The following is a 22,686-nucleotide window of genomic DNA, read 5'->3' on the forward strand; positions in this document are numbered from 1 at the left end:
TCAGAATAACTTGTTTTTAACTGTAGGAGAAGGCTAGTGCATGGCAGCTTGTTTGCACAGTGTTTTAAACTCTTCCACCACTATCCCAAGGAAGTAAACACTCAGCCTAAACCTATCCAGAACCTAAATCTGAGAGTAACAACTATTTATCACCACTATACCAGCGAGTCCTCCTGATGATCACCAAAATACTACAAATGATGTGGAAGAGCCGTGGCATCCCCATCTGTTCCAGCTTGTGTTGTTGGTTTTCTTTACCACATATTGTGTACTTAAGTTGGTTACTATGATTACTATTCATATAACACTTTTCATTCTCAAAGCAGTTTACATAGCAAAGAGCTTGAGAACGATTGTAACATTGCTGCCTAAAGCTAGTCAACAATCTTCTAGTCACTTATCTTCTGAACATCTTCAGGCTCTGTTTCAAAGGTTTCAGCTGTTCAGAACATGGTTTACACATGAGGTTTTCCACAGCAGTCCAGTTTTGGCACAGCTGCAACTATGCTATTTGTATGCGGGTCAAATGAAATAATTTTTCAAACTGTTCTGAATCCCTTCCTTAAACCTAAACCAGAAAAGGAAATTTCTCAAAAACAAGGAGACAGGGAAGAAGGAAGTTAAAAGGGAAGGTCAGGAGAGTCAAATCACTCCAGAAAGCATGGAACTTATTTAAAACCACGGTACTAGAAGCACAGATGGAATGTATACCAAGAAGGAGGAAAGGTACCACTAAGTTAAGGAGGACGCCAGCGTGGCTAACAAATAGAGACAGAGAAGCTATAAAAGGGAAGAAGACTTCCTTCAGAAAATGGAAGTCCTGCCCAAATGAAGAGAACAGGGAGGAACATACACTATGGCAAAAGAAATGCAAGGAGGCAATAAGGTATGCAAAGAGACAGTTTGAGGAGTATATAGCTAGAAGTGTCAAGGGGAATAACAAAAACTTCTTTAAATATATCCAAAGTAGAAAACCTACCAGGGAGGCGGTTGGACGCTTAGATGATGAGGGTGTGAAAGGGATTATTAAGGAGGAAAAGGAGATTGCAGAGAAGCTGAATGAGTTCTTTGCGTCTGTCTTCACAGTGGAGGATACTGACTGTATACCCTCTTCAGAATTGAGCTTTTAAGGTTTAGCGGTTGAGGAACTGGGAGAATTTGAGGTGACAAAGGAAGATGTTCTAAACTGTCTTGAAAAGCTAAAAATTAAAAAATCGCCAGGGCCAGATAGCATCCACCCAAGAGTTCTGAAGGAACTCAAATGTGAAATTGCTGATCTCCTAGGAAAAAAAATATAAAACTTGTTCTTACAATTGGGCTCTGTACCAGAGGCAGGGCCAGTGCTACCATTAGGCCAACTAGGCAGCCACTTAGGGCGCAGACCTCAGAGGGGTGCAGAGTGTCAATGTGTTAAGAGTGTGAGAAACCAGAATAATGAGTACAAATATGAGAAAAAACCCAGTTCATTGTTTTCAACACTAACAATACTGTTAAACTTAATTTATAAATTATAAAGAAAAAATCTACTGAAGATGTACTTACGGCCTGCAAGAATCTGGAAGAATCATTGATGTATAATGGGAACAAAGATACTGATGCTGAAGATCCGTGTTGTGAATTTATAGCAATAGTTTGAAGACTTCCAAAGTCTATGCCGCCACAAGGAGTACTTATCTTCATACTACAACAAAACTACAGGTTACTCACTTGTAACGTTGCTTCTTCTAGTAGTCATCTGTACTTGTACACATATGGGCTATGCGCCTGCGCAGAGACCTCATTGGAACCTAACAAGCTCGATTTCTTCTGCTTTGGGCGGGAATCCCACCCCCAGCTGCTATATGCGGCTACACCACTCCTCATCCCTTCAGTCACAGAGTCAAGCTTCAGTGAACTACGCAGGGAGGACAGGAGGGTGTGTAGAAGTACAGATGACCACTAGAAGAACCAACATTATGGGTGAGTAACCAGTAGTTCTTTGACATGCTCTCTGTCTTCTAAACATATGGGCGCATAACAAGCAAGCACCCAAGGAGGACGGAAGAAACAGAGGCAACATGTAAACAGCCAGAAAGAATTTATTTCAGGACAGCAATTGCAACTGAAAATAGATTGCAGGACAGTCCTGCCAAATACAGCATCATTACGTGCTCTAGCATCAATAGGATAATACCGAATGAATGAATGGGGAGAAGCCCAAGTAGCTGGCCTGACATATAGTGTCCAACCGGACAGCACAATCAAAGGCCACAGAGGACGCCATGGACTTAACAGAGTGTGCCTTCACAGTAGCAGGCAACTGCTTATGGGCCAACTGATAACAACGTTCAATAGTGGAGACTATCCACCTGGACAGGGATTAGGCTGAGACTTGGAGCCCTTTACACGGCTAATCATATAGAACAAACAAGGAGGGAAACTTCCTCCTCTCGGCAGCTCTCTGAATGCAGAAGGACAAGGCCCTTCAAACATCCAAACGGTGTAGCTGTTTCTCCGCATCCAATGAAGGATTTGGAAAGAACATGGGCAAAGTGAGTGGGGACGAGAGGAGAAAAGATGGACACCACCTTTGGTAGGAACTTGACATCCATCCTGAGCACGACCTTGTCCTTATGGAACTGCAGGTACGGTTGGTCAGCTCTCAGGGCTCTTAACTCACTCACCCTCCTGGCGGAGGTAATGGCCACCAAAAAGGCAACCTTCCAGGTCAAGAGACGAGGGTCAATAGAAGCCAAGGATCAAAGGGCGGCCATAGAAGACCAGCCAATACCACGGATAGGTCCCAGGCCTGTGACATGACCGCATCGTCCGGGAACAAATGTGACAGACCTTTCAGGAAACTTTTAACCACTGGATTTTTAAACCAAGAAGGTTGGTCAGGGGGAGAACGTGCCACAATGGCTTCCAAATATACCTTAAGGGATGCCAGTTTCAACCCAGATTCCTTAAAGGACACTAGATTCATACAAATGTCTTGTACAGATGGATTAAATGCATCAATCCTGTTCAGGGAAGCAAAGGATGTGAAGCGAGTCCATTTGTAGTCTTGTGGAGTGCTCCCTAGCAGCCACCAACACCTCTTTCAGTCTCAAGGGGAAGTTGGCAGGACCTGCCATGCAGTCAAGTGGAGGGACCGAACATCCGGGTATAGCACCCATTCCTGTTCCTGAGAAAACAGGTTTGGCAGGACAGATAGACATTGCCAGTCCACCTCCATGCGCTTCCGGGTCAGAAACCAAAGCCTCCTGGTCCACCACGAGGCTATCAGGATTGCCCTGGCCCAATCCACCCTTAGTTTGAGCAAGACCTTCAGAATGAGAGGAAATGGAGGAAACACATATATGTGTTTGTCCCGTCCAAGACTGGACAAAGGCATCTCCCAGAGAACCTTCGCCTTCTCTTCCCCTGGAGCAGTAGAGGGCACCTTGCGTATTGTCCTGGGAAGCAAACAGGTCCAGAGTTGGAACCCCTCAATTCACAAATATGTCCCTCAGAACACTCTGAAGTAGCTCCCACTCGTGGGAGACCACAGTCATCCTGCTCAGGGTGTCTACCTGAACATTCAGCATACCTTGGATATGGACAGCCTGAGGTGATACCCTGTGTACCAGACACCAACGCCACAGGTCCAGAATCAGAAACAGAAGGCTCCTTGAGGACGTGCATCCCTGGCGATTGATATAAGCTTTTGCTGTTGTATTGTCTGTCTGTATCAGCACCGAACAACCCCCCAGTAGGGGCAGCGTTGAAAATGGCTAACAGCTCCAAATAGCTGATGTGCCAAGTCCGCTCCATGGGGGACCAATGTCCACTCAGACAAAACCCGTTCAGGTGAGCTACCCAGCCAAGCTCCAACACATCTGTCATAACAATCCTGCTGGCCGGAGGTGTTTGGAAAGGAGTACCAACACTTAGGTGCTGAAACTCCATCCGCCATTGCGCCATCACCCATACCCAAGGAGGGGGCGAGTGTTCTAGATGGCCTGGATCCCGAAGAAGATCAAACATGTCCAAAAACCATATTTGAATGACGTGCATTTGAAGGCGCACTTGAGGTAGAACATATGTACTTGATGCCATGTGGCCCAACAGTGGTTGTATGGTCTGTGGGTCCCCAGCTAGGAAAATGGCAGCTAGTCTTCGGAGAGTTACAATGCTGCCGGTCGGGAGCAAGACCTTCTCCAAGGTCATGTCGACGATCAGCTCAATGAACTGAATTTGAAGGGTAGGCTCCAAATGAGATTTTTTGAAGTTTATCTGGAAGCCCAACTCCGATAGGATATTGATCATGATCTTGAGGGCGTCCAGAACTGCCTGTCTGGTGCTCACCACGATTAGCCAATCGTCTAGTTATGGCAGCACTGGTAAACCTTGCTCCTGCAGAAACGCCACCACCAGGGCCAGACATTTTGTAAGGACCCTCAGTGCGGTCGGGAGACCAAACGGTAAGGCCTTGAACTGATAGGGGATCCCCCCTATATGGAACCACAGTAAGCGCCAATGTTGAGGGCGTACTGAAACATGATAGTATGCACCCTTTTGGTCCAATGAGACTATCCACATGTTCTTGTCCAGGATGGTCATAACGGTTGGTACCAAAAGCATTTGGAGCCTCTTGTAAACCAAATGTCTGTTCAGTGCCCTCAGGTCTAGTATGGAGCGCTGACTGCCTTCTGGCTTTGGCACAAGGAAATATTGGTAGTAGAACCCGGGGCTGTCAGGGTTGGAGACTTTCTCGATTGCATCCTTTTCCAAAAGAGCGGCCACCTCCTGATCCAACTCCGGGGTGCAACGTCGAAGAAACTCCTGGATAATGTGCCTAATGTTTCCGTTGCTCTAAGGATCCTTCTCACACTTCCAGTATCAGTGGCAAGTGGAGAATGTAGTTTCTCAAAGCTCAAACTTATAAAAACCTTACATACACTCAACAATGTTGCAAAAGAGACTAGTTGGCTTGGCAACTATATCAATTGAACATGAACAGGCATCAGCACTTGATCTGATTGAATTGGTGACAAAATTTGCATAGGAAAAGGCACGCAAAGTCAGATTTTGATGTGGTTTTGAGGGTTGTGTTGCCCTTGGCAGAGGTATGCGCTCTACCAAGTGCCCTTCTAGTTCAAAATTATTTGTGTGCCAAAATATTTTCTTTTGTATTTGAGAAAGATAATCAAAAATTGATGTATTATCTATTCTTGCAATTTAAAATAAATTTAGCAGTTCCAAGTTTTGTGCTTTTCATTTTTTATACAAAACATCTGTTTTTTAAAATTGAAGTGTTTTTTTTGGGGGGGGGGAGTACTTAGCCTTGCCTAGGGTGCAAAGTAGCCTGGCACTGGCCCTGACTAGAGGACTGGAAAGTAGCCAATGTGACTCCAATTTTCAAAAAGGGATCCAGTGGGGATCCGGGAAATTACAGGCAGGTCAGCTTATCTTCTGTCCCAGGTAAATTGATGGAAAGCATACTTAAGGACAAAATTGTTAAGCATATAGAAGAAAAGGCCTTGTTGAAGGAGAACCAGCATGGCTTCTGCAAGGGGAAAGTCTTGCTTCAATAACCTTTTGGAGTTCTTTGAGAGTGTCAGCAAGCAAATTGATAAAGGTGATCCGGTTGACACAGTATACTTGGACTTTCAAAAAGCTTTTGCTAAAGTTCCCCACCAAAGGCTCTGGAGTAAACTTAGCAGTCATGGAATAAGGGGGCAGGTTCACGTGTGGATCGGTAACTGGTTGAAGGACAGGAAACAGAGAGTAGGAATAAATGGAAAGTTTTCACAATGGAGGGAGGTAGGAAGTGGGGTCCCCCAGGGATTGGTACTGGGACCAGTGCTCTTTAACTTGTTTATAAATGATCTAGCAGTTGTGGTGACCAGCGAAGTGGCAAAATTTGCAGATGACATTAAACTATTTAGGGTAGTGAAATCCACAACAGATTATGAGGAACTCCAAAAAGATCTCTCCAAACTGGGGGAGTGGGCAACAAAATGGCAAATGCGGTTCAATGTAAGCAAGTGTACAGTGATGCACACTGAGGCAAAAAACACCGACTTCACATATGTGCTGATGGGATCTGAGCTGTTGGTGACTGACCAGGAGAGAGATCTTGGGGTTGTGGTGGACAGCTCATTGAAAGTGTTGTCTCAGTGCGAGGCAGCTGTGAAAAAGGCTAATTCCATGCTAGGAATCATTAGGAAGGGGACTGAAAATAAAACTGCTAATATTATAATAACCTTATACAAATCTATGGTGCGGCCACATCTGGAGTACTGTGTATAGCTTTGGTCACTGTATCTTAAGAACGATATTGTAGAAGTGGAAAAGGTGAAGAAGAGGGCAACCAAAATGATCAGGGGCCTGGAGCACCTTCCTTATGCGGCTAGGCTACAGCATCTGGGGCTCTTTACCTTGGAAAAGAGGTGACTAAGGGGAGACATGATCGAAGTGTATAAAATTATGCATGGAGTAGAGATGGTGGACAGAGAGAAATTTTTCTCCCTCTCTTACAACACTAGAACCAGGGGTCAGCCCATGAAACTGAAGGTCAGGAAATTTAGGACCAATAAGAGGAAATATTTTTTCACACAGTGCATAATTAAACTATGGAATTCTTTGGCATGGGATGTGGTGATGGCCACCAGCTTGGATGGCTTTAAAAGAGGCTTAGACAGATTCATGGTAGACAGGTCTTTCAATGGCTACTAGTCTGGTGTTTGTGGGCCATCTCCAGTCTCAGAGGCACAATGCTTCTCAATACCAGTTGCAGGGGAACAACAGCAGAAGTGAGGGCATGCACATACCTCTTGCCTGTGGGTTCCCCAGAGGCATCTGGTGGGCCACTGTGTGAAACAGGATGCTGGAATAGATGGGCCTTGTGCCTGATCCAGCAGGGCTGTTCATATGTTCTTAATCTATCTGGGTAACTAGATCACATTACACTACCTCTAATGTCACAGCAAAATCAGATTCATACGAGTAGCAGGTGACATCAGGCACTGGGTAACCAAACATCTTCCAAGTAACAATGGCTACTAACATTTTAACTGAAAATCCAGCATGGAGTGGAAGGGCAGCCAGAAGACAACAAAATCAGCGTCCTTCACTGTCTGAGATTTGGTTTAAAGGTAATACCAAATCATGACTTGGCACTACATGAATGAGCCTGGAAGGGAGCAATAAGGCTGTTTTTTTTGTTTGTTTGTTTTTTAAAAGTATGCATATCCATATGTGTCAGATGAAAGGAAATTAGTGGGCTCTGTGTGTGGCCAAATATGCTGTGGTATTTCAAATGGTGTGAAACATGTGTAAGCTGGTGCTACCTGCAAATAGGTGCTCGAGATTCACCACCCACCCACCTCCCGCGCACTAAGTTGGAATTCTTAGCCTAGTCCTTCAAGGGGTGAGGGGGAGAGGGCTGACATTGCAAGGAAGGGGAGAAGTGGAGGCAATGCTGATAGAAGGAGGGATGGAGCTACTGAAGAAGAGGCATGGGGGCTTTAGTGAGAGGGTATTGCTACTTTGCACAATGACACCCACCATGAACCACTCTAAGGGCAGGATTCCTTTACTCATACTCGTAGTCAACCAAGGGGTGAATTTACTTTTTAAAAATTTATTTAGTACATTTATATACTGCCCCAAACAAAAGAGGCCCTGGGCGATTCGCAATATAAAACCATTAAAACATTAACATAATTTTAAAAATTTAAAGTACAATAAAAATTCTAAATCCAAAACTATAAAACTATTATGTATTTATTTATTTAGCACTAAATAGCCAGCTGCCAAGTGTTGGTGTGAATGATGGAGAATTTGGTTGAGAGAAGTAAACAACTTTACAGATGGAGAAAACCGTTGGCTGGTTCTCTCTAACTTAGGGTTGGACCTGCCTATATTAGCCCCACCTATGGTTACCCCTGGCTCCTTCTCCCACCTACCCACCACCCACCCCCTGCCCCAAGAAGCAGCTGCTCCCACTGGAGGCAAAACTCTGTGCCAAAGGGGGGATGGTCTGAACAGGAAATTAAATGAAAGTCTATAGAGTGTTCTTTGTGTTGTACTTTTACAATTCCAGGCTTCGGGATTTATTTCTAGCATCTCCTACGGACTGTTTTGCCATGTTCTTCTGGAAGGGAAATACTGTTACAAAGAAAGCCTATTTGGGGGCTCCCAGTAGCACCCCTATACATGATTTGGGATGATAGGCTTGTAGTTTCCATTTTGGACTCTCTGAACTCACGGGATTGTGGGCTCACCACTGGCTTACATGAGCTAACTCAGGAGGGTATATTGCTTAGCAGGCAGCATGGAGAAGGTAAGAAGTGGGTCCCCCAGGGATCTGTACTGGGACTGGTGCTTTTTAATGTATTCATAAATGATCTAGAAGCAGGGGTAAGCAGCGATGTGGCCAAATTTGCAGATGATACCAAACTCTTCCGGGTAGTGAAATCCAAAATGGATTGTGAGCAGCTCCAAAAGGATCTCTCCAAACTAGGGGAGTGGGCGACAAAATGGCAAATGCGGTTCAATGCTAGCAAGTGTAAAGTGATGCACATTGGGACGAAAAACCCCAACTTCAAGTATATGCTGATGGGATCCGAGCTGTCGGTGACGGACCAGGAGAGGGATCTTGGGGTTGCGGTGGACAGCTCGTTGAAAGTGTCGACTCAATGTGCGGCAGCTGTGAAAAAGGCAAATTCCATGCTAGGGATCATTAGAAAGGGGATTGAAAATAAAACGACTAACATTATAATGCCCTTATACAAAACTATGGTGCGACCACACTTGGAGTACTGCGTACAATTCTGGTCACCACATCTTTAAAAGGACATTGTTGAACTGGAGAAGGTACAGAAGAGAGCAACCAAGATGATCAGGGGCCTAGAGCACCTTTCTTATGAGGCAAGACTACAACACCTGGGGCTTTTTAGTTTAGAAAAAAGACGACTGTGGGGAGACATGATAGAGGTCTATAAAATCATGCATGGTGTGGAGAAAGTGGAGAGAGAGAAATTCTTTTCCCTCTCACGCAACACTAGAACCAGGGGTCACTCCATGAAATTGATTGCCAGGAGGTCTAGGACCAACAAACAAAAGTACTTTTTCACACAACGCGTGATCCACTTGTGGAACTCTCTGCCACAGGATGTGGTGAGAGCCAACAACCTGGATGGCTTTAAGAGGGGTTTGGATGACTTCATGGAGGAGAGGTCTATCAGTGGCTACTAGTCAGAGGGCTGTGGGCCACCTCCAGCCTCAAAGGCAGGATGCCTCTGAGTACCAGTTGCAGGGGAGTAATGGCAGGTGAGAGGGCACGCCCTCAACTTCTGTCTGTGGCTTCCAGTGGCATCTGGTGGGCCACTGTGCAAAACAGGATGCTGGACTAGATGGGCCTTGGGCCTGATCCAGCAGGGCTGTTCTTATGTTCTTAACTCTAGGTCAAGCCTAACCAGTGACTGAAAGAGGACTATTTCTCATGCTATCCTCTTTGATTCCTAGCACAGATGAGGAAGCTGAAGTAGATATGATTTAAGAGCTATTCTTCTAACACCAATGGCCAAAGAACTCCCCTCTGTGTTGGCACATCTGATTAGACTTTGAACTTATCAGCTTCACAAGAAGGAGTAGATGAGGTATGACAGACTCATCTCTCTAACAGAAGTGGTAATGGTTGGCTTGAGGCTCAGGAAGAGTACTTGTTAAAACATTCCAATTGCACCCAGATCTTCCTGACCCACAAAGATATGCTTTAATGCATACATTCACTCTGTCCCACACAGGTTTCTCAAGCCTATTCACTTCATTGTGCTGTTAGAACATACCTACCTAAGTTTGAACAGGACAAATCTATTCTTTTGTCCATCACAGATGTCATCCTTTTCAGCAGAAAGGTGTTGTCAATGTTTGGCCCCAGGGCAAGATGTTGCCTATTTTTGTCATTGAGACCACCAAACAATGTGTCTCTTCTCTGGATTCACTCACTGCATGTGCGTGCATCTGCGCATCAGCTATACCACCTTGCTGTGCCTTGGTTCTCGTGCCCATCCTGTTCTCAGCCTCCAGTTTGGCTCTGTCTCCGGGCCTGATCTTTGCTGCACATTTGGCTCCAGCAAGGAACTGGTCTCTTGGAATCAGACCACCTTTGGACTTTTACTTGCTTCCTGACCCAGGTCCCCACTCTTGTATCCCACCTCCCTGACTGTCCCTGGAGAGAGAGGTCCTTTTGTATTGACTAAGCAACAAGTGTCCAAACACACCAAAAGTAATTAGGTATACTAATCTCTGCTCTGAAATATCTTGCTCCCCTCTCTTTCTACTCTTTTTAAAGTCTAAAGCTGTTCTTTAAGACTGTTTCCTTGGTCAACCTTGAATGGATTTAATTTGGATCTCAAGCTAAAACGCCTCTTCCTGCAATCTAGGGTTATTGATATTATTAGCCTGGTTAGGTTTACTGGTTAATACTGTGCTGCTTGCCAATCAAGATTTCCTTTCTGTATCCCTAAAACCTTAAATAAACCTGATTGCATTTGACTTCTACTCTGTCAGTCATTTCCAAGCCCAAACCTTTGCACAAATCTATTCTGCAATGAACTGCTCATTCTAGATTTGCTGGTTCCCCACACAAGCCCAAAAGTTAGTCAGAGGTGGTTTGCCAACACCCCAAGAGCAGCTTCATTAACAATACAGAGGTAGATTAATCTTTGATTTGGAGTTATTAGTTGAATTAATAATTTAAACTTCCTAACTTTTGATAGTATCTCCTTTATTAAGATTCCTACCACATATTCAGCCAACATTTTGGTATTTTTCAAGGTCTGTCAAAAGTATAAAAAGGCAAAATAGAAATCTATCAAGTTTTGTGTCTATTTCTATTTATTTAAAGCAGGCAGCAGCCTGAATATATGAGGCATAAAATAAAATAAAAGGAAGATGGAAAAGGAATGAAAACAAGGTTTGGGATTGCTTTTTGTTTTGTTCTGTTTTAACTACTGCTGCTTCTATGTGGGTTAACCCCCCCACCGCCTTTTGTTTTTCAGTGAATATCCTCCCCCTTAAAATGTTTCAATAATGAACTATTCATTGCCAATTCAAGGCTTTTCTTAATTACAAACAGCTCTGTATGCAAAGGTTTGTGATTTGATTCAAATCCTTTCCAAATATTTAAGAATATGTTAAGAAATCTAGTTTTTTTTTTAAAGCAATATGAAGTAGCACTAATGAATACTTTATTATTATGGTCAACACTAGGTTGAAGTACAACGAATTAAAGTACACTTTAAAATAAAAGTATCTGAAAAGCCATGTATAGCTGTGTTATTTAATATATATGTTAAATAGCTATGCTAATATTGAGTTAAAGTATATATTTAGTAGCACTTTTTCAGACATATTTAATCCAGTATAACGTATAGCCTACTTCTTTATATGCAAGAGTCAAACATGTTCTTTAACACTATTAAAGTATATTCAGTAAATACCAGACAAAATTCACAACGATTAAGATCTGTATGATTTTTCTGGGGTTTAAATATGTATTTTATGTCCTCAAATTCACAATGAATAATAATACCGGGGGGCGGGCGGGGGAAAACGGGACATAACTGACTTTTGCTTGCTTTTACCATGTATTTCTTATAAACTGCCAATAAGAGTGACAGGATGCAGAAGATGGTGGCGGAGTGGGGGTAGGGGAGAAGAGCCGTTAAATATCAGCTATTTGGGTGTGTGTGGGTATGTGTATGTGGGGAGCTGCTGAACATGATTCAGTGTGACAAGAGGCACAGTGATCTGGCTAAACCATTTCTCAGGGCACTTTGTAAGGAGGATCAGCTGCATTATTCCTTTAATAGCCATGTCTAATGCAATAGCTTGGTGGGTTTTGTCCCAAGTCAAGGTATCAGCTGCAGGTCAGAAGGTAACATTCTGTTTACAAGATTATTTCCTAAAGCACTTATCTCGCCTTCGGTGTGAAAAGTTGACTTTTCTATTTGTAAGGGGGCCAAAAGAATTGAGGGAATGGGAAAAATTAGCTACACTGGGCTGGAGCTGAATAGAATTAAGTGGGAGGTCTGAGAAAGGCCTGCTGTGGCGCTCAGCAGGATACCTTATTAGCCACGTCATCACAGTTCATTCAGGCAAACAGTAACAGTGTCACCAACATTCCCACACAAAGACAAAGTTCTTCACACAGTCTATAAACATGCTTCCCCTGGCCGATTCATCCTAGCTTGACACCACTGAAAGGAGGGTTATCCCCCCCCCTTTTCCCTTTTAAAAAACTGAACAAAACACAACCAAACACACACACACACACACACACACAAAACACCCAACCTCTGGCCAAACTGGATGAAAAGAAGGAGGTAAAAGGAGGAGCATTGTTATATTTCTAGGGAAGGAACAATTTGAAAGTAATAATTATTTAATTTAGGCAGACACTTTTTAAATCATATGGGAAACTTGAAGAGGTTAAAGTTTAATATTAGGCATACTTTTATGTATACTTTCCTACATTTCTGGGAAGTGATGCAATGTATGTAGCATGTATGTCAATGACAGCAGTGAGATGAAACAGCAATGTAGAATGTTCTACCACAATAATAAAAGCAATTATTCTGCCCGCCCTCTCTCTCTCTCTCTCTCTCTCTCTCACACACACACACAAAATAATTTTGAGCAAATAGTTGATGAATATTTGATTCTAGCAGACAGAATTTGAGAGGCAGTAGTGAGTTCAGCAATGACACTGAGAAAAAATTTAAAAACTCTTGAAAATGAATCTAAAGGGATCTTTCTACCATTCTGCAGGTCCTGTCCTGCACGTTAAATTTGAAGACTTAAATAAAGATATCTCAAAACCTATAAGGTTGTCTTTATAGACAGGCATGCCATGTACGTGACACCTTTCATTTTAAAAATGAGTTTTAAACAAGCAATATTGTGGCGCTGATGGGTGGGGAGGAGACCAAATTGAATCATAAACAAACTGCTTTATTTTGATGCTATTTTTCCTAAGTTTTTTGCTTAAACTCTTTGCCCTACTTAAAGTTAACCTAAATTCAGAACCAAGAGCACGTTTCTGTTTTAATCTTGTAAACATAACGCGGCGGTAGGTTTCAGCATGCAAAAGGAATTTTTTTTTGACATTTTGTGTCTTCACTGGAATGTTGAGAAAGAAGTTCAGAAGTAGAAACAATAGAAACATTTGCATACATGCAATGAGAAATCCCCACTGTTTGCAGCAACAAGAAAGGGGCCCCAATATAGTATCACAACAAAGGTCAGAGAAAGGTTACTGGATAGAAGAGTTTGCATTTTATATTGATGAAAGAAAAAGGAAACATTTCTAACAACAGTGGGTTAACATATAAGGAAGAAGTAGGGAGTTACATTGAGTATAAATAAAAATAAGATTGTCAAATACTTATAGGAGCATATCCTTCAATATTTTTATTTTATTTTAACATGTATATCCCCTTCTTCCTCCAAGGAGCCCAGAGTGGTGTGCATGGTTATGTTTACCCTCACAACAACCCTGTGAGGTAGGTTAGGCTGAGAGATAGGTGACTGGCCTAGAGTCAGTGAGTTTCATGGCTGAATGGGGATTTGAACTTGGATCTCCCGTCCTAGTCCAATACTCTAACCACTAGAGCTTCAGAAAAAGTCATGCTCTGTGGGCTAAGACCTTTGGAAGTTAGCTTGGTCACTACTAAGAGACAGGGCTTGTTCTATTGTGGTGCCACAGCTATGAATCTCCCTGAGAAGGCTTGTTCAGTCCCTGAGCCTTGTTCAGGCATTATAAAACCCTAAGCTCTGTTCAGGCATTATAAATAGCGGGCACATACAGCATCTGTGAGCATGTACCCGGAAGCCTTGCCCCCATGTTGACATGCTCAGAAGCCCCCACTGTCAATGGTTACAGTATTTGTCTGCAGAAACAAATGCTGTAGTCATGGACAGATTCTTCCCATTCCGCTGGTATCATGGGAAGTATTTGTTCACGAGTACAGTGTCTGTCTCTGCAGACAAACACTGTAACTGTGGACAGGGGATGGAAATTCTGAGCACATGAGGTGGGGGTGGAGCTTCAGAGCACACGCTGGAGTAGTACAGCATCCCTGTTTGTTTGTTTTTTAAATGCCTGCACGTCCTAAAGATGGTGAAGGCTTTCCTTTTTGTGAAGGTATTTAGAAGGAGTAACTGTTAAAAAATGAAAACTCTTTTATCCAGCAACCTTGCTGTTTTAGGCTCCATGATCTGTGCTGAGTCTAAGTGCTAGGCAGACAATGAAGCTCTTCTCACGATCAGTGAGAATAGCTTCTGTCGGGTCTGAATGGAGAGTGGGCTTAGCCACAGATGATCGAGCTGGCCCACATGACTGCCGGCTCCATTGCGGAGCCGGTAGGGGCTGTGGGGATCGGGGACTGCGCAGCACCCAGAAGTGCACACTGTTATCACTTCACTCACTTCATAGCACTAGATGGTACAAAGGAGATATGCAGGACTGCTGTTTTCAGCAACAATCATGTGTTTTCCTTAACATCTCATTCTACTTCAAGATTTTTAAAGAACTCTTGTAACAACTGGCACTGTTTGTCCTTTTTAAATTATTATTCCATTTGTTGCTGAATATAGCCTGTAGTATATATCTAGGGAGGCAGTCTAACAACAATCCATTTTTTAAAAGAAAATTTAATTGGTGACAGCTTAAGAGTAACTGGAAGACGCCTAATGTAAGTGCTTTCACTGGCATGTCTGAAATGTTGTAATACTGACATTAAAAAGCTTAACTTTATCATATTTTTGAACCTCTTTCTTTTTGACATAATAGCTGAAACCTATTAATAATATGAAAACATTTCAAAAGGTCAGGCAGAAAACAACAAGATGAAAGGTGTTGTCAAGAGGCTTAGGTAATCATCTTAATACTCAGGACATTTGCCAGGTCTGTTTAACTAATATGCGAGTTCACTTTTAATTTCAATATAGTGCCACATGAACAACAAAAAGCTGTATTTTAAAATTAATTACAATGTCAGCAGATATTAAGATTTCAACAAAGACCACATCAATAATATATGTAATTCAGGGAAAGGATTACAAGAAGAGCTATAAAAATCAATTTTTAGAGCAGGAAAACTGGCTCTCTTCAGTCCAAATGGCATTTCTCTTCTATTGACAAAACCATGATCTTATCTGACACTGACATTCGCCTAGTGTAATGTTAGCTGTGTATAATGATATAAGTACTTGCCAATTCTGCTACAGTAAAACACAGCTCTACTTTTATTGTGAGTATGTTATAAGTGTGAATTATTTCCTTGTAATAAAATGCATGTACTATAAATGCTTCACAGGTAATGCTTTTGTGGGGAAGCAATTCACACACAAGAATGACTTCATGATTTGAAAAAATAAATCCATGTGTTGAGGCATGAGACTAGTCTGTGTTTAGCTGCTTCAATTAAGCAATGCCAAAAAACCTGTGTTGAGTGACCAGTTACCTACTACTAATCGCTTTAGGAAGCATAATTTCAGGTAAATTCATGCCAAGTTCAAGATTATCAAAACAAAAGAAGTTAAACAAGAGAATAATAATCACACCTTGATTTACCAAAGAGAGTTTCACATGTGTTTGTGTGTTTATTAAAGGACCTTCTGTGTAGGAATTAACATGAAACATACTTGGCTTTCCACTCTAAGTGCGCAGAAAGTGATGGTGACTTGTAGCTTCATAAAGTGCATACATATACCAACAAACCCACACTTGCTACCATAACAGGAACTTTATAAATGGGTGAAATGGCCTAAATGCTCAACATATCGTAGAATAAAATAACATGTTTCTATTATTGGTAGAAGCTGGGGGGAAAATCATAGGGAAAACTTGTGAAGGTTTTGTCTTTGACAGATCAGATCGAATGTTCAATGTAGGTTAGACAATATTGCAATGGTTTAGCATAGTGAATGTCCCTGATCTTCCAGGGACTTCAGTTCTACGGATTTGGTGCCTACAAGGAACAGAAAATCTAATCAGATCTAAAATATTAAATGATGAAAATCTTGCTATTTTGTCCCAAATTAGGATTTTGGAATGTGCAAATAAAGAACACAGAAACCTTCTAGAGAGAATGAGCTGGCATACAGCCAGAAGAATCTGTACATGCAGTGCCGTTCCAGCAACAGTTGTGGCACTTGGAAGTCTGCTTCTGTATGCCCTCATAGATCAGGGCAACAATGACCTGGTTTTGACATCACAGCCCAAATGATGGTTTGGCTATTGGGCCTGTGCCTTGGACTCATACATTTCCTCTGCCTCTTTTCTCTCATATGCTCCAGTTTCTTCTCTCAGTTCCTTGTTGGTTGTAACTATAGTATGCAGCCAAAACAGATTTAGAAACCACCGTTTCCAGTTTTGCTTAGGTGGCAACTATAGTATGAACCAGGAGAGAGGAGAGCTGGTCTTGTGGTAGCAAGCATGGCTTGTCCCCTTAGCTAAACAGGGTCTGCCCTGGTTGCATGTGAAAGGGAGACTAGAAGCGTGAGCACTGTAAGATATTCCCCTCAGGGGATGGAGCCGCTCTGGGAAGAGCAGAAGGTTGGTTTCAAGTTTCCTCCCTGGCTTCTCCAAGATAGGGCTGAGAGAGATTCCTGCCTGTAACCTTGGAGAAGCCACTGCCAGTCTGTGAAGAAAATACTGAGCTAGATGGACCAATGGTCTGACTCAGTATATGGCAGCTTCCTATGTTCCAGGTCACTGCCTGAAATATAAATAAAAAATCTATTTAATCTAGGAATGGGAGAGAAAACCCAGTCCTCAAAATCTAGTGTTTCATCTCATATACAAATTCATAACAATAGCTTATTCATGCCCTCAGAAACAGAACTGAATATCATTAGGTTCACCTCGCACCCCCCCCCCACCTGTGAGATAGTAAGGTAGTCTAATGTAAATCTTCAGATTATGCCCCAAGGTCAGTAAAACTTTTAAGTGCATGAAAAGGTTTACTTGTGCACTCCGCTGCATTAAAAACTGTTTTTGAAGGTCCCCTGGTTATGTTGGGTGTATGGAGCCAGGAACATGGTTCTTTAAAGTATGGCCTCGGATTATATTATCCATGCCCTGCTACTGCATTACACTATTTGCTATGAATGGGGGTGTAGCAGTGTGTGGATTGTGCTCTGTGTGTCTATATTATGTGAATACCAAACATTCATTACTTTCTGATCAGTGGTGTCAAGCACCTACAGGGTTGCACTAATATAAGTGAGTGAGTGAGTGAGAATATAGTACATATTCTCAAAGAGAGAGTCACAAGACAATGTCAGAAGACTTCTACTTTGAAGGATATGGTACAAAGATGCCAATGATAGAACCTGCAGTCTGCCTGCAATGTTAATGAGAAGAGCCCAATGCATTTAATTAAAAGTTGCAATCTTATTCAGTATGAAGAAAAACATATTTTGTTAAAACTGAAGTGATATATATGATCCAGTGAACCTGGCTAGAGTCTAAATGCACTCGATTTATGTTTAAAAAATTTTTGTGAAGAGAGTGCTCTAAGATTAGTATTTTCTCTTTTAAAATATTCTTATAAATAATGAGAATAAAGAAGTGTTTACAAACACTCCAAGTCCTCAAATTTCTCAAATGACCCAGATCTTTAACACAAGGTTTGCCTCTGCCTAGAAACGAAGCAGCTTTTCTTCTGCTCATTCAGCTGCTAGTTCTGGGAAAAGCCCAAAGAGAAACATTTAGACTGGAGGGGTCTTTGAGAAGATGTGACAGTTGACTGATGAGCATCCATAAAATGACAAAGAATTGCTGTGTGGAGCCTGTGCATCACATCGCCTCACCCTGGGAAACTAATTGCTTTGAATTGTTAATAGTAACATTATTTTTCTGGCAATCATTTCTTTTGAATACTCAAAATGAGCATGAAACAGCTCCTTTGACTGGACATAAAAGTTAAATGTCCCAATGTTGATCAAATTAACTTCAGCTATGTGACAATGGACTATATTTGTGAGAAAATAATGAAGGTCACAAAGGGGGACTTTATGCCAAGATTTCACAGTTGTAATGTAAAAAAATGTTTCTGTTCAAATAAGCCAAGCTATGTTTCAAAGACAAAACAGAAAAGCACTGTCATGCTAGAAGGAATAATACCAATATATTTTTTATAGCTTTGGAATATTTCAGAGATCGACAACAAGAGAAGAATTTTGCTAAACTCTCATAACCCTGATTAATTTCACTGAATGTTAAATTAAGGACCCAATCCTCCACTTCTTACTCTTTCAAAATTGTCTTCATTGCCACTCACCCCTCTCTCGTGCTCCTGAGTAGAGACCTGATTCAAAGTACTCAAAGTTCTCTATAGGCATATAATTATAAACAAGAACTATGCAACTTACTCAAGTATGGGCTTCTATTAGCTAAACCGTATCTCCCAGATTATGGTAACTAATAGGAAGCAACTGTTTATAGGCATAAGGACAGGATGAAATAGAAATCACTAAAAAATGGCAGAGTCCAAGATGCTTCTCATAAGTCTTTGAATATGAAACTGGGAAAGCTTAAAATATTACAGAAAATGCTACATTTGTACAAATTTGTAGTGAACAGCTATCAAAACTATTCCAGAACTTTTTAAATAATGAAAGCATTATTTAATGCTGTATACTTGTTCCACTTTTCCTTTGACAAATTTCTTTCAATTTCATTTATTTTAAGAAGCCAAAATATTAAAGCACTTACAATGCTTCAGGTAACACACAACATATTCATTCTTTGTAGGTATAACCCTTCTCATTCCACTAAAAGTCATTTTTTAAAAAGAAATCAATTTGCATTCATTTGTTTTTGTAAATAATTAAGATGGAATGCAGTCTATGATGTTCACTTCAATCTTGCATAAATAGCTGTAATTAACTGGTGTTCACATTGGCCAAGATGCATCCAGCAGACAGGACTGTTTCACTTACTCCCACAGCGACTTAAATCAACTGTGAAAAGATGTTTCAGTTTCATTCAGTGAGGGTTTAGCTCATTAAACTCTTTTCCTTCTCAGTATTGTTCCCGGAGCTTGAACTGCATTGCTGTTAAATGCTCTTTAGCAGTTTAAAGGCTTTAGAGGAAAAGACTTATCAGCCTCTGGTTTTAACAGCACTAAATCTGCATTATTAGGGCATGCAGATAAGGGGATTTAAAGGCCCAGCTTGAAACCACTCTCTACTGTGTTTATCTGGCACCACATTGCTCCTGTAGCTCAGATGGAAATGTAGATCTATGAAGCTTTAAAGGGAGATTAAAAGCCAAGAAAAGAAGTACTTTCTTTCCTATAGATGCTCTCACTTTCCCTTTTCCTACTGTCTGAAGGAGTGATGGCAGACAATGGTCCAAGATGGTTCCCAAAACCTTCTGAATGGGGGCACTGTTGGTGGTAGCATTCATTCAAAGTGAGCTTCAGTGTATTGTCCTCCCCAATCAGCAGATCAGAATAGAGTTTGCTGGTGGCTGCCAAAAGGTTAGCAGTGCTGATGAAAGGGGTTTCCCATTATTCACTGCTCTTACAGAACTCCCCTTTTGTGCTGGGCAGCCCATCATTTCACTACGGAGGTCCGGATCTGTGGCTGGCTGCTCTCTCAAAATGAGCATCTCTGTGAATACAAACTCACAGTGGTAGTGCCACCTAAAATTGAGGGTTTTCTTTTCTAAAAGGCAGGAGAGCTAGATCTGGTTTTGGCAATGTCACATTTCAATGATAGAAGACTATGACATCTTTGACCCACAATTAACATTATTGCAGCCAGACAATTTCCTTACCCTTGCCAGGGTATTTTGGAGGGATCCAAAAATTCCACAAACATCTAAAAGAAGCACCCAGTAAATCACAAATAGAACACAAGTACTTTATAGGTCTTTCTGGCCCCTTAGAGCATAAGAAAACCAAAAGGAGTGAGGGGAAAATCTCAGATCAAAAAATAATTGTATTCCACTGAAGAGCACACATAAAATATTCCCAGGTGATTGGTTTAACAGCCTGTTACCATGACATTCATTGGAGCAGGGGTGGGCAGAGGGTCAATCATGGGCTACCAGTAGACCACTGGCCAATTTCCTGTGGACCACCTAGTATATTCTGGTTGCTGGGTTTCTTCCAAAGAATGCTGGACTGGGAAGATCTTAATCTAATCTGGCAAGGCATATGTTTTGAAGCAAGGTATATACTCAGGATCATTTAACAAAGCCTAATGACGCCCTAACTTGTAAGAGATCCTGAACAAGCACTCTTATGTAAATTTAAACACACACTGATGAACCACAAGGATTCCAGTAGATCACTCAAAATGTACTTTTCCTACAGTAGAATTAGAAAAAAAATATTTGGCAAATCTATAGTTTCAGGGTTGTATTCAGGATTTATGAGGGGGGGGCAGTGAGAGATGGAGCGGATGGGGCACACAAATTATATCCAGGCAAGCATATGTCAAAATTTATTCAAAAACCATATGCCAAAATTCATTCAAAACATACTTTGAAATCCGTATTTGTTCTCTAGCAGTCCAGTAGCAATCTCCTCCATTTTGAGTAAAGAAAAGTAGGTATAGGAAAGAAGTGAGACTTGGCCATTAATTAGTAAATATTGGATTTGCATTTAGCGTTATGCTTTCTAGAAGAGAAGTTTAGAGCTGGGCGTGGGTGGGTATCAGAGTTTGCCATTTCAAGATACTATGTTATCTAGCAATAATTATTCTATAAATGCCTATACCAGGCTTCCCCAAACTGTGGCCCTCCAGATGTTGCTGAACTACAACTCCCAGCATCCCTGGCCACAACTTATTTTGCCTGGGTATGCTGGGAGTTGTAGTTCAGCAACATCTGGAGGACCGCAGTTTGGGGAAGCCTGACCTATACTGTTTGGCCTATGGCTGCAATAAAAGAACTACTATAAATGCCTATATTTTGCTAAATTGGTTATCAAATGCAATCTGAACCTGGTGCTACAGGTTCTACCTAGCTACACTAAGACGGTTCATAAAGCATATGCAGAAGTGACCCATTGAACTGGCAGATTGAGAAGTGACACATGCAGCTCAGCTGCAGTTCCCCTAAATGGCCTTTAGCAAGTGAAAGGTCAGCCTTAGTTTTTCACCTATAACAGTATAAAACAGGAATAGTAATTTCCTACTTTTGGATCATAGTATTAACATTTTCATGTCCAGAAGGTGTTGTGTACATTAGAGATGATATATAGAAGATGGATTAAAATATTTTCAAAACATTTTATTACAGGATGCTGACTGAACTCCACAAACTATCAACTTCAGAGTGTTTCCCATACATTCAATGGGATTTCCAAGGAGACTGTACTTCAGAGCAAGTGATTTGTGGATTGCAGGGACAATACACATGTGCTATTTATGCCTAGTTTTCCAGCAACAGAATAATTTGCCTGCCCTCAGTCATTCTGATTCATTGACTTTCAGGACATAGTGCAAGACCTATCCAGTAAGCTCGTTTATACACAGGATGGATCTCTAGAGTTTCAACAGTTTGTAGTTTTAATCTTCTCTTTCATTTTTCTCCCCTAAATCTTTTGTGTTAATTATTCATTATCTGTGCCTTTGGTCTTTGGAGACTGGCTGCATTTTTTAAAAAGTCACAACCACAATATTCTTTTAAATCTGAAATACAATACAAAATACAGAAGAACAAAAGAAGCTAACAGAGTCTACAACCTACCTGTCAAGTACATAACCAAGGGCCTTATGCCTTATTCCTGAGTAAACCGATGGGCTTGTTTCCCAAGCAACTAAATTGGAAGCATCATGGAAAAGATGAATGTTTACCAAGTCAAAGGCACTGTGACAAAAGGAAGAAAAGACTGACTCAGAATAAAGTAAGGACAAATAGCAAGACAGAAAGTATTCGGTTTCACTGCATAACCATCTGAATAATCACAGATCAGTATACTCTGGTTTTAAACTCCTATAAAGCATTCAAAATCATTGGAATTAACTTGGATCAAGTTCTTTCATTACATACTTTCTCCTGAACACAGAACTCCAGCAGCTTTTGCTTAACATTGAACATTTTTAATATGAATATTTAAATATCAGTTTAAGACCAGGAGAGCTGGTCTTGTGGTAGTAAGCATGAATTGTTCCATTTCCTAAGCAGGGTCCAGCTGGTTTGCATTTGAATGGGAGACTACATGTGTGAGTACTGTAAAATATTCCCCTTAGGGGATGGGGCTGCTCTGGGAAGAACATCTGCATGCTTGCCTGCAGAAGGTTCCAAGTTCCCTCCCTGGCATCTCCAAGGCTGCCTGTAATCTGGGATAAGCCACTGCCAGTCTGTGTAGAAAATACTGAACTAAACAGACCAATCAGCATAAGGCAGCTTCCTATGTTCCTATGTACATGTAATATCACAGTCAGACAAACAACATACACGAAATATCAAATTGTACTCAGGAATTAACAACATCATCATTAAAAACACTATTTCTGCATCTATGCGGAGCCAGCCCAAGGTCCCCCACCGCCAGCATCTGTGGTGAGGCACTACCACTTCTTGCACAGTGCTTTGCTGTGCAAAATGCTGCCTGGAGGTGTGTGGTGCCTTCCCTGGTGGCACATGCCCCTTTTCTTGTCCTCTAACTTGACGGTTCACCAATGCTG

General features: G+C 41.6%; 1 protein-coding gene across 12 annotated transcripts in view; it reads right to left on the minus strand.

Moving 5' to 3' along the window:
* INPP5A (inositol polyphosphate-5-phosphatase A) overlaps nt 1-22,686 on the minus strand; it is a 402,494-nt gene that overhangs the window by 124,538 nt on the left and 255,270 nt on the right. For all 12 annotated transcript variants that reach the window (XM_053307912.1, XM_053307906.1, XM_053307907.1 and 9 more), the window contains one exon: nt 21,746-21,865. In XM_053307912.1, coding sequence (XP_053163887.1) covers nt 21,746-21,865 — 120 coding nt within the window. The remainder of the gene's footprint in view (nt 1-21,745; nt 21,866-22,686) is intronic.

The sequence above is a fragment of the Hemicordylus capensis genome, chromosome 3 (assembly GCF_027244095.1).
Source record: "Hemicordylus capensis ecotype Gifberg chromosome 3, rHemCap1.1.pri, whole genome shotgun sequence".
Taxonomy (NCBI): Eukaryota; Metazoa; Chordata; class Lepidosauria; order Squamata; family Cordylidae; genus Hemicordylus; species Hemicordylus capensis.